The 19376-nt window shown below is 41.3% G+C and overlaps 1 protein-coding gene across 1 annotated transcript in view; it reads right to left on the bottom strand.

Annotated features, from left to right (window-relative positions):
* LOC146867922 (protein-arginine deiminase type-1-like) overlaps positions 1-19376 on the bottom strand; it is a 468509-nt gene that overhangs the window by 123979 nt on the left and 325154 nt on the right. Inside the window, exon 10 of the mRNA XM_085608649.1 lies at positions 10021-10128. Within this exon, the coding sequence (XP_085464775.1) occupies positions 10021-10128 (108 nt within the window). The remainder of the gene's footprint in view (positions 1-10020; positions 10129-19376) is intronic.

Here is a 19376-nt window from a genome sequence, read left to right as displayed (position 1 = left end):
TGCCCCCACGGTCCAGCCATCTCCCCGCCTCCTGCGGGAGCCGGCATTGCTTTTCCACACGGGGAGCTGCTGACATGCAGCTCCCCGTGTGGAAAAGCAATCTGCTTTGGATTTTGGAAGCTAGAGCAGTAAAACTACTCTTGCTTCCAAAATCCAAGCCGGAGTTTGCAATGACAGGGCGGGAGCCGCACGGGCACACTGGGACACTGCAGGAGCTGGCCCTGCGGGGGTGGCGGTCCCCAGGGTCATCAAGGGCTCCAGGAGTGTGGCCACCCTCCCAATGTTTTAAGCCCCGGGGAGGTGGTGATCCCTGGGGCAGTGTGGGGGGACTGAAGCCCCCCCACACTAATTATTCATTTCAGCCCCGGGGAAGTGGCGGTCCCTGGGGTTTGGGGGGCCCATGAGGCCCCCACCCTCCTTTAATTTAGCCCCAGGGATGTGGCTGTCCCCAGGGACCCCCACACCTTTATTTTCCAAGGAGGGCCCCCCGGAAATTTAAACCACATTGCCCCAGGGACCTGGCCCACCCAGGGGCCTCATTAAAATGAAGAGCGGGAGACCGCGCTTCATTTTTTTAAAAGGCTTCGGCGGGATTCACGACCACAATGTGAATTTAGACGAAATTCTAAAAAACAAAATGCTTTTATTTGCCCTGCGGGTCCTTGTGGGACCCCTTGAGCAGGCCTAGGGGGTCAGGGTGTTTCTACCCTGCCCCCTTTTCTTGTTTTTTATCTTTGTTTTACTGTTTTCTTTTGACTCGGTTCTACCGAGTCACAAGATGGCTGCCAACACTTCCTGGAGTGAAACTCATGCCCGGGAGGGTCTGCGAACCCACCGTGCCCTCAGATATCAAAACTTTTTCTTTTTCTAATTTTTCAGGAACTACTGAACGGGCTAACACCATTTAAAAAAAAAAACAGGTCTCTACCTTTATGATAAATTTTGTGTAATTCGTTCAGCAGTTCGGGCTGTAGCTTCGTCTAAAGATTCCTATGGAAATGAACATGGGGAAAATGCGTTTTGAGACTCCCCTTTTTCCTCGGCCCCCGCTTGACGAAACACTCAGAAACTTTCAAGACAGGAGCTGACCGGAGCACCTCAGTGAGAGATATATACATATATATTCACTTAAAAAACCATAGGTTTCACACACGTTATAGTTAGGAATTAGCATTTAAAAAACCTTGCAAATTCACTGAAAAAAACATAGGTTTCACACATGTTATAGTTAGCTGGACATTTCACACGTAAAAAACCAATGAAATTCCCCCGTTATAGTTAGTTCAGCTAACTATAACTCGCGCGCCCGCAATCCACTGCTGATGACGTCACATATTACAGCACTCATGACATGGTTAGTGACATCACTCATGACATCACTGATGACATCTCATTTTTAAAAACAAATTTTGAGTGTTTTTGACTGTGCGCGCACGGTGCGCGCACAGTGCGCGCACGGTGCATGCATGCGTACGTGCTCCGTGTGCGCATGCGAACGTGATCCACATGCGCATGCGTACGTCATGCGTGCTCCGTACGCGCGTGCTCCGTACGCGCATGCGTGCGTGCTCCTTATGCGCGTGCTCCGAACGCGCATGCGCGCGTGCTCTGTACGCGCATGCGTGCGTGCTCCGTGCGCATGTGCATGCTCCGTACGTGCATGCGTGCGTGCTCCGTGCACAAGTCATGTGATTTAGAAACAACACTTTTCATTGGTTTATAGTAGTTTCAGGTCATGTTATTAAGAAACAACACTTTTCATTGGTTTATAGTAGTTTCAGTTCCAGAAACTTCCAACACCACACCCACTCCCCTCATTATTACTTCTGATTCCCTGGGAGAAGGAGCTGAGCAGCTTTTCCAGTACTCCAGTACTTGAGAATGGCAGAGCAGCAGTCATCTTCTGGGAGTGAGCAGGAGACCCTTGTGCCACAGAGACAGAGGAAACAGAAAAACTCTTTTATATGGCAATTTTTCACTTTTCCAGAGGGGCAGAAGAAGGTGAATGCTCCAAAAGTCACCTGCACTATTTGTGGTGGTGTCTTAGAGGAGATCCTAAAAAGAAATACTCTTTTAGTATCTGCACTATGATCAGGAACGTTAGAGATGTACATCAGCCGAGCACATCATCGGCAGCTCAGCCGAGCACTTCATCTGTGGCGGCAGCTTCACCTGCTTCTGTTCCTCTGCATATACACCCTCTGTTTAAGAGGGTACATATACGGTGCAATGCTCTTCTCTCTTAAGGGGACACCAGCATTCTCCTAATAGAGAGCAAGATACAGCAGCACACATGTGGCACCCTATAATTTTTGTCATTTTTTTGTTCCTCTGTTTCTCAATTAACACAACGGCTCTTTTTAGAGCCACCTAACATCTAAACACTTAAATTTGATTTTTAATTCTATTTTTTTTAGGATTTTTTTCCGCCGTGCGCGTACCGAGCACGCACCCCGCGATTTTTTTAAAACAAATACAATGTTCTTTACACCCTTCATGGTCCTTCAGGGACCCCCTGACAAAAGCTGGGGGGTCAGGAACTCTGTACCCTGCCCCCTTTTCACGTTCTCCACCTTTCTTTTTCACTGTCACACACAAAATGGTGGACAACACTTCCTAATTTCGACCGATTCGAATGTTGACTGACATGTAACCACCAATCAGAATTACGCTCGCGCACGGCACCGTGCACGCACGGTGTGCGCATATATATATTTATGTACATTTAACTGTAATTTTCTCAGGAACTACTGAACAGATTGACACCATATATGCAAAAGGCACATCCCTGACCTGAGGACTACCTCTTTGCCAAATTTCAAGTAATTCTGTTCAGCCGTTCGGGCTGTACCTTTGACTAAAGGTCCTATGGGAAAATGCATGGGGAAAACGCGTTCTACTGGAAAGGAGATGTGCCTGCTCTTTTCAGCAGAGCTGAAATAGTTCCACTGGCACTACCTGGCAGGCAGCATGTACTCTGATATAATGAGCACCTAGTTTTCTAGATTTTATGGAGTCACTATGTTTGAAACCTTTTGACACGAAGACCATGCATAGTCTCCAGTTAACGCCATACCAAGCTCGATTGTTGATTGTTGCTGTGTCTGTTCAAAGCCAATATCAATCCAGTTACAACTTCCATCTCACCTCTTCTTCTGAGAGCTCTGATTTCACTTAATTGCCTGTTGATTTGTGAATATCTCCATCACACTCTAAGAAGAAAGGGACGAGATGATAAAGCTTTCCCTAGTCTTCCCAATGTCATACATCTAATCACAAACAGTAGAAAAAGCTTCTATATTATCAAATGTATCGCAATCGGAGCTTAGAAAACCCTAAGAGTTTATTGATACTGCCCTCACCCACTAGTTAGTGGCATGCTTCATCATAGGGCTGCTTCTACACCCTGCTGCAGGCCAACATACAGGGTGGAGTGCAAAAATTATATTTTTGAAAAAACACTAGGGATCCACTTTGCAGAGGCAGTGATATGATAAAACTATCTAAGAGGGTACCCTCTCATTTTCTTTATTCCTGGGTCCTTCCTGATAGGGTTAAAAAATGTGTTTCAGGTATACGTAGAGAAATAACGTCCCTGTCACCCTCTCTGCTTTTATCAACATGTTTCTGCCTACACCTAAACCAATCAAGTAAGCACTTTATCCTGGCATGTGCAGGAAGTGCGCAAACACTTTTCTGCTGCAGTACAGTGAGATAGTATCTAGAGCCCTAAGGTCATGAAAAGAGATTTGGCAAAAGCCAGGAGGACAAAAGGTTTTAGGAACAACCCCCCTAAGAAAGGCCATATCCAACAAATTCACACAAAAAAATCAAAGTTTACATGAATGTTATAGTTAGGTTCAGAATTTAAAGACACAAAACCATAGAAATTCAGCTTAGGTAACCATAACGCGCACCCCTGCAATGCACAGTTTATCATCAATAATTTTATTGCAAATGTTGCAGCGATATTATCAATGATTTCATAGAAGATATTGCACTGATGTAATATGTGGAGTAATTAGCAGTGCATGGTGAGGGTGTGAGTTATAGTTACCTTAGGGCAAGAGTTATAGTTACTTGAGATAACTTTAACTATAACTGCTGAATTGGTATGGTTTGGTGTCTGTACCAAACTATAACATCCCTGTAAACTTTTTGGTTTAGTATTTCTTAACTATAACGGTATGTGTGAGTGGGTGTGTGGGTCTGTGAGTGGGTTTGTGAGGGGCTGTGTGAGTGGCTGTATGGGTGTGTGAGTGGTTGTGTGAGTGAAAGTGTGGGCGTTTGAATGGATGAGTGAGTGGGTGTGTGGGTCTGTGAGTGGGTTTGTGAGTGGCTGTGTGAGTGGCTGTATGGGTGTGTGAGTGAAAGTGTGAGTGAAAGTGTGGGTGTTTGAATGGATGAGTGAGTTGGTGTGTGGGTCTGTGAGTGGGTATATGAGTGGCTGAGCCAATGTGTAAGTGGTGTTGTGAGTTTGTGAGTGGCTGTGTGAGTGGCTGTATGGGTTTGTGAGCAGCTGTGTGGGTTTGTGAATGGATATGTGAGAGGGTGTGTGGGTCTGTGAGTGGGTATGTGAGTGGCTATGTGGGTGTGTGAGTGGCTGTGTGGGTTTCTGAACGAGTCTGTGGATCTGTGAGTGGGTCGTTGAGTTGGAGTGAGTGGGTATATGAGTGGCTGTATGAGTGACTGTGTGGGTAGGTGTATGAGTTTGTGAGTGGATATGTGTGCCTGTGAGTGGGAGCAGCTGTGTGAGTGATGGTATACCTTTGTGAGTGGGTGATTGAGAGGTCTTGTGGGTCTGTGAGTGGGTGTGTGGGTGGTTGTGTGGGTCTGTCAATGGATGCGTGAGTGGCTGTGTGGGTGTGTGAATGTGTGAGTGGGTCTGTGAGTGCCTCTGTGGGTCTGTGAGTGAGTGTGTGAGGAGTTCAATGGGTCTTTGAGTGGAACTGTGGGCCTGTGAGTGGGAGTGGCTATGTGAGTGATGGTATACCATTGTGAGTGGGTGATTGAGAGGTTTTGTAGGTCTGTGAGTGGGTGTGTGGGTCTGTCAATGGATATGTGAGTGGCTGTGTGGGTGTGTGAGTATGGGAGTGGGTCTGCAAGTGCCTCTGTGGGTCTGTGAGGGATTGTGTGAGGGGTTCTCTGGGTCTTTCAGTAGAGTGCCTTTATGAGTATGTAAGGGGGAGTTTGAGTAGTGTTCTGGGTGTGAAAGAGAGTGTAAGTGACTCTCTGAGTGAATAGATGAGTGAAAATATTTTCTTTCTATTCAGATCTGGATCCGCACATCCCTTGCAGATTCATAAGGGGGATGTGTGGATGTATGTATGGGTTTGTGAGTGCCTGTGTGGGTCTGTGAATGGGTATGTGAAGGGTTGTATAGGTATATGAGTGGGTATGTGAGTGTCTGTGTGGGTATGTGAGTGGCTGTATGAGGGACTGAGTGGATTGGTCAGTGGGTGTGTGAGTGGGTGTGTTGGTCAGTGAGTAGGTTTTTGAGTTGGTATGTGGGTCTGTGAATGGGTATATGAAAGTGTGGATGTGTGAGCAAGAGTGTGAGTGGCTGTATGAGTTTGTGAGTCAGTGAATTTGTGGGTCTGTAAGTGGGTGTGTGAGTGGCTGTGTGGGTGTATAAGTGGGTCTGTAAATGTGTGAGTGGATGTGAGTGCTTCTGTGGGTCTGTGAGTGGGTGGGTGAGTGGTTCTCTGGGTCTCTGAATAGATGTGTGAGTGGCTGTATTAGTGTGTGGGTGGTTGTGTGAGTGGTTTTCTAGGTGTGAAAAAGTGTGCAAGTGATCCTCTGAGTGAATATGTGAGTGGGAGTATTTGTTTTACATTCTGATTTGGATCCACGGATACATCACGGATTCATACGGGGGACTGTGTGTTGATGTATGCATGGATGTGTGAGTGGGTGTGTGAGTGCCTATGTGGGTCTGTGAGTGAGAGTCCAAGTGGCTCTCTGCATCTGAGTGGATGTATCAGCGACTGTATGTTTGTGTGTGAGACTGAGTCACTGTATGGGTGTGTGAGTACATGTAAGGATGTCTGAGTGGATCTGTGAGAGAGTAAGTGAGTGACTGTGTGAGTGGGTGTATTTTTTTTCTTATTGGGTGCTGGAGCCACGGATCAATCATGCATTCAAATGGGGGCCGAGCAGGGGAACCAAAACTGAAAAGCTACTGAACAGATTTTACCCTATTAGAAAAAGAGCTCTTTCTGGACCAAGATCTACCTTTCTGCCAAATTTGGTGTAATTCCATTCAGAGCTTCGACATGCAGTCGTGTTCAAATCCCTATGGGCAATTGCATGGGGAAAACACATTTTGAGACCCTCCCTTTTTTCTCAGACCGCCTGAAGAATCACCCCGAAACTTTCCATACAGCAGCTGAAGTGAGCTGTGCATTAGTTTTGAAAATGTTGTGGATATTCGTGAAACGGCGCCAAAGATATTAGCACAACAATTATTAAAGATGGGTCTTGCAGAAGATCCTGTAAAGCCATTCGTTGTTTATATGTCAAATTGACTGTTATTAAATTCAAATTTATCATTTGTAACTTTGAAAACCATTTAAGATCGATGTCATGAAGTATTTCTTCACTGTCAGTCATTACGTGGGCAGATATATCGTACATCATTTCCGATGCCCTTTGTACTTGACAAAGACCGTTTCGGCTGAAACACGTTGTTCAGCTTATTTTTATTCACTTGGAATAAAATTATTTACACTTGATTGGTGTGCCGCCTATCCTTCCTGGACTGGACTTCTTCGTTTATCTTTGGGGGGGCTGTCAACCCAGGCTGCCACCGACACTTCACAGGCAGGCTATCAGCATTCTGACAGCACTTGGTGACTCATATATATATGTGTGTAGTTTCAATTCTGAAGGTTAATTTAATGTATTTTTTTAAGTTTTGTAGTAATTCTTGCAGCAATTTATTTTTTATTTTGAATTTTTATTTTTTACATTCATAGTTTTAAAATATCTAGCATTTGTAATTATGATCAACTGTTATTAATATACATTTTTAGTTATTTGTTTAAATAATAATTTTATTTTTAAAATGTTATGTACATTATTTTTAGCAATTATGCTAAAGTATATATTTGAATGTTATGTTTGTATGTTAAAATTATATATATTTTTTATATTATACACTTTTTATGTTATATTATTTTTAAAGTTAATATACTATTTAAAAGATATGATTCAATATACGTGTATAACGATATTGTGGTCTTTTGTCTGCGTTTTTTTCATCACACAACTGTCCCATGGGAGGATGATTAAATATAACTGATGCATACTTGTTGGGTTTGATTTGAAAGATCCAGTTTATGGAACCCCAGACAACCCAAATCACTGTCTTAGCGTGTACAGCAAAAGATCATGATTCATGATGAAATCTGTAGAGAAAGATTAAGGCGAACTAAAGCAACTTGTTGGCCATCAAGAGTGATGAGGTGTTCCATGATATGAGTCAGTATACTCGGGAGATGATTGCATTTTTAACTGGCCAGCGGCTAGTAGTAAATCAATAATTGATCATATTGGTCATGTTGGCTGCCAGGGATGAAACCATTGTTTCATTCACATAATAGGACATCTTTCCACAAGTAGCATGGATGATTTGATCTTTGGTGCTAATCTTGGTTGCTACTCCTCATCTATGTTATTGAAGGTGATGAAGGTAAATGTAAATGTAAATTTGATACTTGTATAGCGCACTACTCACCGCAAGGGTCTCAAGGCACTTGTACGAATACCACTGTGGAACCTATCCTGGCTTTCTCTGTGAGGCGTCCACTCCTGGGCACCCCCAAGGTGGAGGCCAGGCATCCTTAGCGTTGTGGGGGCCGTTGTGGAGATTAAGCAAGCTATTGCCCAGAGTTGCACTCCATGATTGGAAAAGGCACCGAGGCGAGAATTATCAGGTCCGTGGAATTTTTGAGCCCAAGACCCACCAAGGTGGGGAATTGAACCCTGGTCCCGGGCTAGACCTCTGCATCAGGGTCTGCCGCTCTAATCATTGAGCCACACTTCTCCATTGTGGTAGTGAAGATGGATTGGTAAGGGTATGATCTGGAATTATTATGAAGTGTCCTTGCTGGCTCATAATGCGAATGTAATTTTTATCATGGCTGTTTGTTGGCACAATTAGTGTCTATTACGTATGGATGGGCCATTTCCTGGTATCTATTGTGCATTTTATGTTTTTTGGGTGTGCAAAAACATCTCTGCATTTGTCTGGGAAAAAATCTGAAGTTGTCCCTATGTCTTTATGGTAACCTCTTTTCCTTCTGCAGAGATCTTACCAGTCTCAACCAATGTTCACCTTCAATGGCATTCCAGGATTTGGCATTGTCTTTTCAGTTTTTACAACTTGGGATTAAACTTCGTTAGTGGTTTAGGTACCTTGTTTGGACGCCCTCATTTTTTTGTAGTGTTGCCTTGTTCAGTGCACCAATGATATTATGGTAAATATTTTCTCTGGATATTTTCCCTTCTCTGTTCCTTTCATGGATTTGGGATTCCTCAAGCTGCTTTGTACTGCACACTGCCGTCTGTCTTGTTATTGGCATGCAGGGAGGGAGATAAAAGAATTCTCTCACTAAACCTGACGCTGCAGCTGGTAGTAAAAGAAAAATTAAAGTTCAAATTATAGACAAGGGTTACTTGTCTTATTAAATCCCCAGGCACATCATTGTTGGATTTATTATAACATGAACTCCAGGCTCACCTGGAAGGCGTTGTGGGCATGAGGTTGTCTGTGAACTTCCAGAAAGAGGCAATGACTCACACTGCAGGATAAGGGATTGCTTTACATCTAAAATAACGTAATGCCTTATTAAGACCCTAACTAGTAGCCAATTAGCGCACCAGATCAGCAGAGACTCTGGCCTCCATTTTGAGACCATTTCCCCCGGGCAGAGGTATCACTGCCTACAGCAGTGCATCCACTGTTGCAGAGGTCACATTGTACACAGAGAAGTATACCCAGTGGGTGCTATGTTGTTTTTGCTCCTCTTGGCATACTTATATATTTTTATCAAACAAATGTATGAGTTTCTTTCAGTAGAACTATGGCTGTGTGACATTTAGGGAGTTTTTCCCTGCTTGCTAGGGCCACTGATTTATTTTCCTGCCTTGAACTACCATGCCTTGCATAGCAGTGCTGGACATTAACATCCAGTGAGAGTCACTCCATTCTTAACAGAGTAAAGTGACCATAATTGCGACTAGTTGATCCAGTGGTGGATGGTCTTTTGGGTTAAGGGATCCCTATGATGGAGCTAGCTGAGGCTCTGCAGTGGGAAACCCAGTGGTTGGCACACTTCCAAGTGGAGTGATTGAACCATGAGTTTGCTTCATGATTTGTCTACCAGGTTTCAACCTCAATGTGCAAGTAAAAAAACTTTCCACCCCAAAGCCATGTTTGAAGAAAACATGCAAAGCATACCATTCAATCATTCAGATCACTAACAAGGACTGCTGCTGGAAGCCCCATGAACTGATATTTTGTGAGGTTACAAAATCAATGCAAAGGTGTACTTTCACATCATACATTGTGTTTTTTTTTACTGCATATCCAAATTTCAGTTGCAGTATTACAGTATTACGAGATTTGCAGAAAACTATCAGGGGCATAATATCAAGCCAGGCGATAAAATTATCGCCGATTTAGCGGCAGAAAACTGCCGCTAAAACGGCGATAATGGGCTTGATAATATGCTCTATGGAATTCCAATTGAAGCCCATGTTAGATGTGAAGGACATCAAACATGGGCTTCAATTGGAATTCCATAGAGCATATTATCAAGCCCACTATCGCCGTTTTAGTGGCAGTTTTCTGCCGCTAAAGCGGCGATAATTTTATCGCCTAGCTTGATAATATGCCCCTTGGTTTCAAATGTCATCACATATTACATGGAGTAAAGATTCGAGTTGATAAATGTCAAGTGAGTCAAAGGCAATGTCTGGTGCTTTAGAAAATTATTAAATCAATAAGGAGGATACCAGGATCTTCTTGAAAGGGAAGTCCTTGAGTCCACGGTTTCTAGGGGAGTCGAATACCACCGGGAAACATTTCTTGGGAGATTCTGTGTAGCCAAACTCCATTTCATCCTAGAAGAGAAAGTATGGAAGAGAATATAAATTATTGCAAGGTAATGACTACCAATTGAAACAGACCTGCTATGTATGCTTTCTGTAATACCAGTGATTTTTATCTGACACTTTGCTCCTTGGGTTCATGCACTAGATACCCCCTCCCGGTGGCCTGCTCAAAGTAAACTACGGCTCCCAGTCAGTGTGTCCAAGCAGAGGAAGCTGACCATGTAGAACTCCTTGTTCCCTTGTATCACTCAGTAATTTCACCAATTTACAGTCTCTGGTTCAAGCTGCTTGCAGGATCCCTAACAGGCTATATACCACCACTGAGGATCCAAAGAGGTCTCTGAAAACTGGCATAAATAGGCACATGACTATGATGTCCAACAGGAAATCTGACACTGAGTGTAAGTAAGTGATCAATGATCACATCTTTGTTGCCAAGGGCTGGGTAATACTGGCCTGAAATCTTAGATTTTTGGCATCTCATTCCTTATTAACACCCATTAGCATTTACTTTGAAAGCCTCTCATTGAAATTAATTGACTGGCAATCCTTTCCAGTCTCCCTTTGGGGATCTTCCTTAGTGGACATCAGGACCAAACTATCCCATTCGACGAATCAGTGGCAGCCAATTAATCATTTGTACCCCTAGTTTCACAACCCAAAGTATTATTGGATGCATTTATTGAAATAATTCTCTTGTGTCGACAGAAATCATGCTGTTCTATAAAACTGAATGGGACAGTTTCGAAAAGTGCAAAATATTTTAAAATCTAAATAAAGGACTGCTCTTAGCTATGCGATTGAAGTGATAAGATTATTTACTTGAAAGCCTTTTAGTATGTCGTTTAAAAATACATTTTGTGCGAAGCAATTATAAATGTGGCAACAGTTAGCACAAAGTGCTTTATGGTACCTAAGAATATTGGTTGCTGTATGTCACAAAGCTGAGGTGAAAAATAATGAGGTAACCTATATGGACTCCACAAAATCCATATATCTTGACGATATGCTGGTGGTGGATATTTAGGAACTGCTATATTACAGTAGAACACCACAACTTCACATCTGAATAGTTATAATAACTAAATGGCAAAATGTGGAGGGAGTGTGGAGGGGGCATGGCTTCGGTGCCACTCAAGATGGCCGCCTGGCGGGAGATGTCCGCTGCATTTCGGATTAGTTGCAGTCTTTCGTCTCTGTTTGGCGTCGTCCCGACGGACCACAACAGCAGCATTTACGGAGGAAACCATGGGCATGAGGAGGAGCTGCTTTTTGGAGTGAATCGAGGTGCACTTCCCTTCATTTCCTAGATGTCACTGCTGCTTTATTGAGCGGCTGCCATTTTGTATCAACGCTCCTTTGCAAGTAAGAAGTTTGTGAATGCCGCGCTTTCAAATTAAAGTTGGTGCTTTATCTGTGACTTTACAAGGATAATGAGAGCCCCTGCAACATTTTTATCGCGACTCAATTAAAGTCTGGTTTTTAGCGCTTCACATCTGGGGAATTTGTGTATCTGAAGCTCTTTGGCACTCCGAGACGGTAATTCATCGGTGCAGGTGATGTCAGAGAAACACCTATGCTATCACTAACTTGTTCGATGGTTCTTTATGCGGCCGTCATTTTGAGTTTTGAACAATTTCATAATTAAGAATTTTCTTTTTTTAATACAGCATGTTCAAAACAAACTGTTTGGTTGTACCCATGTTTTTGCAACATAATATCAGCCCCTGCAACAGTTTTTATCGGGCTCAGTTTAGGGCTATCTTTTAGTGCTTCACTGTTGAGGAATTTTGTATCAGGAGCTCTATGGTATTTTGAAGAGGCACTTCCTTGCTGCAGGAGAAGTCAGAAATACACTTGTGACATCTCTGTCTTGTTGTATGGTTCCTTTTTGTGGGACTTAAGGAAACCACAATTTGTTTTTACCCCTAAAGGGCATTCTTCGGTGAGGCCTGTGCCTCACTCATCAACAGAAGTCCAGTCACCTGTTGTTGGAGAAATGACTAATGTGGTCCTTACTCATAGTTCCTCACTGCAATCTGTTGTTAATAAGGCCTCACCACCCTGTTCTGCATCCACACGGTTGAAACATGATCCTCCCTCACCTGACAAGTCAGCATCCCCTATCTCCGTATAGCTGTTGCTGGAGGAGATTCGGGCTTTACGCCCTTTTTTAGAGGAAACTAATAGCAGAATGCAGCTTCTGGACGATAAATGGTCATCAATGGAAAGTAGAGTATCTGTGGTGGAGCAGCAACTTTTGGATTTCTAGACATGCCCTCCTCAACCTCGCTCAATATTCAGAGAGCCCACAGACTTGGACCTCGTCCTTTGCTGTCTAAACCTCCTGTCAAACCTAAAGGTGTCATCATCCTCTTTTGGAAGTTTACTGACTTGCTGTCAGTCCTTTCTGCAGCTAGGGCTAAGTGTCAAGTTACTTGGTTGAGTTAGAGGGTGTTCCTCTCTCAAGATGTCTCTAATGCCACTGCAACTAGAAGAAATGAATTTCTTAATCTCCGAACTCCTCTTCGTTCTCTTATAGCTAGATATGGTAATTTTCATCCTTGCATATTTTAAAATAACTTTACAAATTAACACTGTGACGTTTGAAGATCCAGCAGAACTTAAAAAGTTTATACATTCCCATACTTTGAGTAATATGGACACTGCTGGCCCATCTAATGGTTGATCTATTTATCTTGCTTGCTTTTGTTCTCATTGTTTGGTTCTCCAAAGATATTGAGTTATGTATTTTTTTAATGACTCCTACTATGTCTCTGTTTGTAAATGTTTTAATGTTTTAATATATCTCAGACTATAATTCTTTGTATGTTTTATTGTTATTGGTTCGCTTTCCTAAAGTTTTTTGGTCCTGGTGTGGCTTGGTCTTCCCTACCCTTGGGCGTGTCATCGTCTTATCTGTCGTCACCACCTCTGTTCTATTTCGTTCTTGTTTTTTACAGGTATGTTCTTCCAGTCGTCCTTTATGGATATGTACTGTCTCTTCTTTGGTTTTTTCTTTTCCTTTTTACCTCTTCTTTTTCTGTACTTTGTTTCCTTTCATCCTTTCCATTCCTCATCTCCTTCTTGTCCCATTTCTGCATTACTCTTTCTCTTCCTTGTATTATATGATGGAATTTTTATATATGCCTCATTGTTCTCCAATACTAATTGTTTTCGTTGTATATAATTCAGAGTAATCTCATGGAATATTAAAGGATTGCTTAATCCGATCATCTAGGTAAATCTAATATGGATCAGGTTCTTCTCCAGATAAACTCACCTTACACAAACTGAAGCTCTGAAACTTAAGCAAACATGGGTTGGTTATGTGTTTGTTTCCCCATCAGTAAATAAGAAGAATGGGGTTGTGATATTGGGTAAAAAATCCCTTAATGTTAATTTGGGTTCGAAACAAATAATTTATATGGGTAGGTGGATTATAGTGAGCCTTATTATAGATAATGTCCCCCTTACTATTATGAATGTTTATGCCCCAACGCAACATAATAATACTTTTTGGCCCTCCATTGCAGAAAAGTGTTCACAATTTCATTACTCTTACTTTATTCTAGGAGGAGACTGCAATAAAATAATGGACCCATTTTTAGATAGACAATCCTCAATTAATTTCTCATCCCATAAAATGCATAAGCAATTTCACTGTTATTCACAAGGGAGCCTTTGTGGACTCTTGGCGATTGTCTAACCCAACTGCCCAAGAGTTTACTTTGTACTCTGCTTCTCATGGCTCACTTTCACAACTGGATCATATATTTCTTTCTAGGTCTCTTGCACAGATTATCATACAGTCACATATTTCTCCAATTGTGCATTCTGACCAGGCTATGGTTATTACAGACTTGGATTTGGTTCCTTTCCCTTCCCCTTTGCATCGATAGAAGCTCAATAATTATTTATTACAAGATGCTCAATTCTCTAGTTCATTTATTGCTTTTGCTTCTGACTTTTTTTCTTTCAATGACAATACGGAAATTTCACCTTCCTTGCTCTGGGATACATTCAAGGCCTCAGCAAGAGATTTCATTTTAAACTATTTCTCTAGGTAAAAGAAGACGCGGTTAAAAGAACATACTATTCTTCTCTCATCGATTAAATATTTTAAAAGGAAGTATTTCTCCTCTTAACTGCCCTCTGACCTTAATGCCCTGCTTAAAGCCAAATTGCAATGTAATTCTATTTCTTCTGAAGAAGCCTCTTGTGTGCTTCTACGGAAAAATGTGCGTTATTACGGAGGGAGAAATAAAGCTGGCAAGTTATTAGCAAATTATCTCAAGAGAAGAATAGAGCACCACATTATTGATTCTATTTCCACATCGACCAGTACGTCTATAACTAGTCATCAGGCTATTTTAGAAGAATTTGTTGTTTTACAAATTCTTTTATGCACCTGTATTTACTCCTCATTCCTCTGTAATTGTGGAGTATTTACATCATACCTCTCATTCTGTTGCTCCTGATTTGGACTTTGATTCTTTAGAGAATGAGCTTGCTACTGAAGAAATTGCTGAAGCCTTATGAGCACTTAAATTAGGGAAAACGACTGGTCCATATTGTTTCACAGTAGAATTCTATCTTCACTTCTCCAACATCCTTCTTCCTTATCTATATCGCTTATTTAGTCATTTTACTGCATCTTCTTCTACTTCTGGCACTTTCCAAGAAGCTATAATATGCCTTTTTCATAAGGATGGTAAAGACTCTCGGGAATGTAAAAATTATAGGTCCATCTCCTTATTGAACGTTGATTTTAAAATCTGTGCCCAGCTCTTAGCTCTTTGATTAGAATCTTTTCTTCCCATCTTATAGGCAAAGAACAATCAGGGTTTATTAATAGAAGGCTTATATCAGATATTGCGAGATTGCTTCTGAATGTTCTCAGTAAAGCTCCTTCTTTAAAATCTTCTTAGCAGCCATAACAATTGATGCTGAGAAGGCATTTGATAGAGTAAACTGGGATTTTTTATTTCATTCATTAAAATGTCATGGGTTTGGGTCTAAAATTATAGCTCTTATCTCCCTCTTATATCATGCACCTCGGGCATCAGTAATGGTTAATTGCATGATTTCCTCATATTTTCCCCTCAATAGAGGGGTTAGACTAGGTTGCCCACTTTCTCCTTTATTATTTGTTGAGCCCTTTCTTTCTCAGATATATCTTAACCCTTCTATCTTTGGTTTTCCTTATGGAGACCAACATTTAACATTTTCGGCTTTTGCAGACGATATCTTTTCTTTATTTCTCCTCCTGAGGATGCGCTACGTTTTCTATTGCAAGAAATGTCTCTATTTTCTAGTGTTTCTAGAAATAAAATTCTCCCACTTACTAAATACACAGTCAGTCATTCTTATTCTCGTAATGGTTATCAGTGGTCCACTTCTGCAAAAATTTAATGTTTGGGGGTATGGTTTACAAACTCCATTCCTGACATGGTTAAAATTTATTTTACGGAAATCAGTATCAAAATTGGTAAGATTCTCTCCTCTTGGAATCCTCGATTTTGTTGGTGACTCAAGATAAAGTTAACAGGAAAAGCAGTGGAGCATTTATCTTTATAGCCATGACAGTCTTACGTATCTGTATAGCCTCTGTACGGATAGACCTAAATCCCCCATTGTTTTCCCACTGACTGGCCCGATTGGTCACGACGTGTCATCTTGAGAAAGCTATCTATCCAAAAAAAGGTAATCGGGGAAAAAGGAAGGGTCTAATTATATGGGATCCTTTAACTATGTGGCTTAATCAGATATAGCAGTAGGGTTTTTGAAAGTCATGCTCCTTCTCTTTTTTCTAATTTCTTTTTTTTCTTCCCTTTTCTTTTTCGACGGTGAAGAAATTCCTTATTCCTATTTCTGATTTATTTAATCCTTTGAACTAGATTAGAAAACAGCAATAGTTGGCTTTTTCCATCCAGTGCCTAACTCATTATCTAATGGTGGGGTTTGTGGGGTGGGGGGGTGACAGTTGTTGATGTTATTTCATCGCTGTATCTTTTTTGTTGGTGAAAAATAAATAAAAATAAAGGAATCCTCTATTTTTATCATGGTGGGGTCGGTTAGACTCTATTAAAACGATGATTTCTCCCTTACTGTTATATCTTCTTTCTATTCTGTCAGTTCACATTCCCAAACAGTTTTTAAAAAAATCAACACACAGCTCCTTAAATTTCTTTGGAAACATAAAAAGTCAAGGGTAGCAGTATACACTTTACAAAAACCAAAATTTGCGAGGGGTTAATCTCCCTCATTTTAAAAGGTTATCATAGAGCTTTTGCTTTGCGCCAAATGGCTCTTTGGACTCATGATTTATTCTCGTCCTTTTCTCCTTTATGGCTAGATATTGAGCGTATTTCTCTTCTTCCCTTTAGTTTTAAAGAGGTCCTATCTCTTACTGCTAGGACGTTGCTTCTTCATTCCCCTATATTACGCAACATGGTATCACTGATAAAATCCACTTTTCTTCCACTTACTCTAGATACCGCCTTGTTTTTTAAAATGCCGATATGGTACAACTCCTTTTTTTTGGCGTACTTGGACGGATAAAGGCTTAATGCGGATATCTCAACTTTTTTTATAATGACTCCACTATCTCTTTTCCTCAATTTCATCTTATATATCAATGCCCCAAGGCCTTTTATACTTGCTTTTCATCATTGATGAATGTGGTTTCTCGATGTTTATTTTTCTCTACAGAACTCTTCGAAGATGGTTCCCCTTTCTACTGGCATTACTGAATTTCTGAAAACAGGCCCTATGGCTTCGGCTATTTATAAGTATTTCTCCCTTCCTGACCCCTCCAGAACCAAATCCAAGTCAGAGCTTATATGGATAAGAGAAATGGGAGTTTCTTGGTCAATCCCTTTTTAGAATAGGGTATGGGAACGTATATATAAAATCTTGCAGTCTGCTGATATTACACAATCTCTATTTTTTGTATATCATGGCCTATATAATACTCCCTTGCAATGCTCCAAATTCTCCTCTGATACCCCTGCTAAATGTTGGTCTTGTGATTTTCCTTATGCAGATTCAATTGTCCCAATACCCATAATTTTGGGTACAAAATTTGGGCTCAGATTAAGAGGATTTTTAATTTTGATAGTCCTATCAATATTATTTATCTTTTTTTGGGAACACTGTCCAATTTGTTTAATCCATCTTTCCCTAATTATAAACTATTAGATATACTGTTAGCGATAGCTTTTCACCAGATTACTTCAAATTGGAAATCATCAGACAAGTTATCTTATAAAGTATGGAGGGATTCGGTGTATTCTCATCATAAGTTAAATACTATGTATGCTATACAATGTACATCTTCGCACAATCCTCAATTGTTATACTTACCTCTTAGTCCATATCTTAACCACGTTGAAAGTGATGTATCAAATATTGTTTCTGTATTTTCTGAAAATGTCCGCCCTCCATGAATTTCTCTCTCTGTCCTCATTTTATATTAGAGTAATTCTATGATATGTTTATTGATCTACTATTTATTTTATAAGGTTAACCTAGAGGCAATGTGTTGTTATTTCTATTAAACACTTATGATTTGTTCAAAGATCTCCATTTTACCCTCCCTCCCCGCCTCTTTCTTCCCTTTCTTCCCCTCCCACTTAAAATGATAAAGACTTTTATGTTTTTCTTGCTAATGTTTATTACTGCATATGCATTTTTCATTATTTCTGTTGATCTTATTGTATTGTTGTTACGCAGTATAAATGAATTTATTAAAGTATTTTAAACACTGGGGGGAATATTATCAAGGACGGCGTTAAATATTATCGCTGGTTTAGCGGCAGAAAACTGCCGCTAAAGCGGCGATAATGGGCTTGATAATATGCCCTTGAGAATTCTAATAGAAGTCCATGTTCTGGTGTGAACATGGGCTTCTATTGGAATTCTCCAAGGCATATTATCAAGCCCATTATCGCCGCTTTAGCGGTAGTTTTCTGTCGCTAAACCGGCGATAGTTTTAACGCCGTCCTTGATAATATGCCCCTAAAGGGCTAAGCGTGGGAAATAAGAGAGCCAATAGATGACAACAGTGGCAGTGTGAACTTTGTTTTCCCTGATAGCCCTGCCTCACCAACAGGCTATGACGTAACCTGTGTGCAGCTCTGTTTCCTTGTTCAGGGGTAGGATATGTAGAGCCTAACTAGCTGAAGTTGAGGTATCTATTGTGTTAAGAGACGTTCTGATCACAGGATTGTGGGTTCCAGTGTTTGAAACAGAAGAAGAAGAATGATGAGAATCTGGAAGTGGAGCACAGTCAGTTTTGGTTTGCCACCATTGTGAAGGCCATAGATAAGGCATTGTGGCCATGGATAGCTCTGAGAACAAGAAATAGAAACTCGAATAGAGACCTGTGCCAGAGCAAGACACAGGCTGCCTCCAATCAGATGGAGTAAGTACATTTATAGAGGTTAGTATCAGCATCAGTAAACCACCATGCCACAGTTATAGCAGATGAAGATGGGCAACAAGGTACAAGGTGGTGCCCTAATGTTCTAGGCTGCATTCTCATGAAACTAACTAATATGCATTAAGCAGAGTCTGTAAATCAATCAGGAAGAGTGACTTTATTCTTAACTTTACTTATTCATTCACCTGATATCTTTAAATATGCATCTATTTTGCAGACATGCCTCGACAATCTCCGGCATATTAAGGGAACACTATACACTGCAACTAGTTAAGTTATGTCATGCTATGCTGTGCTATGTTATGTTATGTTTTATTCTGTTATGTTATTTAAATTTGTAGTGTGCACATCTCGCCGGAAATGGTATCTTTACAATAAAAGAAGGGGGGACTGCCCTATTTGGGGCCTATTGGAAGAGGCATGTTTTTATTTTCTCCTGGAATTCTAGTGCTGTGCTAGTGGTTCTGTTGTGAGGGTGGAAGTTCCTTCCATGCTTTAGGAGACATGCACGAAGAAGTATGATCGCCACCTCTGGCTCTTTGAATGCTGGGGACAGAGGCAAGCAGAAGGGTGGGATAGGTGGGGTGTCTGTCAGGGTTGTGAAAGGTGATGCAGATGCTAAGGGTAAGCGGGACCTAGGTTGTTCAGTTCTTTGCATGTGTGCATGAGTAGTTTGACGAGAGCTCGTTTGTGGATGGGGAGCCAGTGGCGACTTTTGAGGTGAGTGGAAATATGGGTGAGGGGTTGTAAGACCTGGGGTCTCCAGGCCCTATGGGGCGGTAACGTGACACGAGCGGTCGGGCCACCAAAG

This window comes from Triturus cristatus, chromosome 1_2 (genome assembly GCF_964204655.1).
Source record: "Triturus cristatus chromosome 1_2, aTriCri1.1, whole genome shotgun sequence".
NCBI lineage: Eukaryota > Metazoa > Chordata > Amphibia > Caudata > Salamandridae > Triturus > Triturus cristatus.
This window is presented reverse-complemented; position numbering and strand designations above follow the sequence as displayed.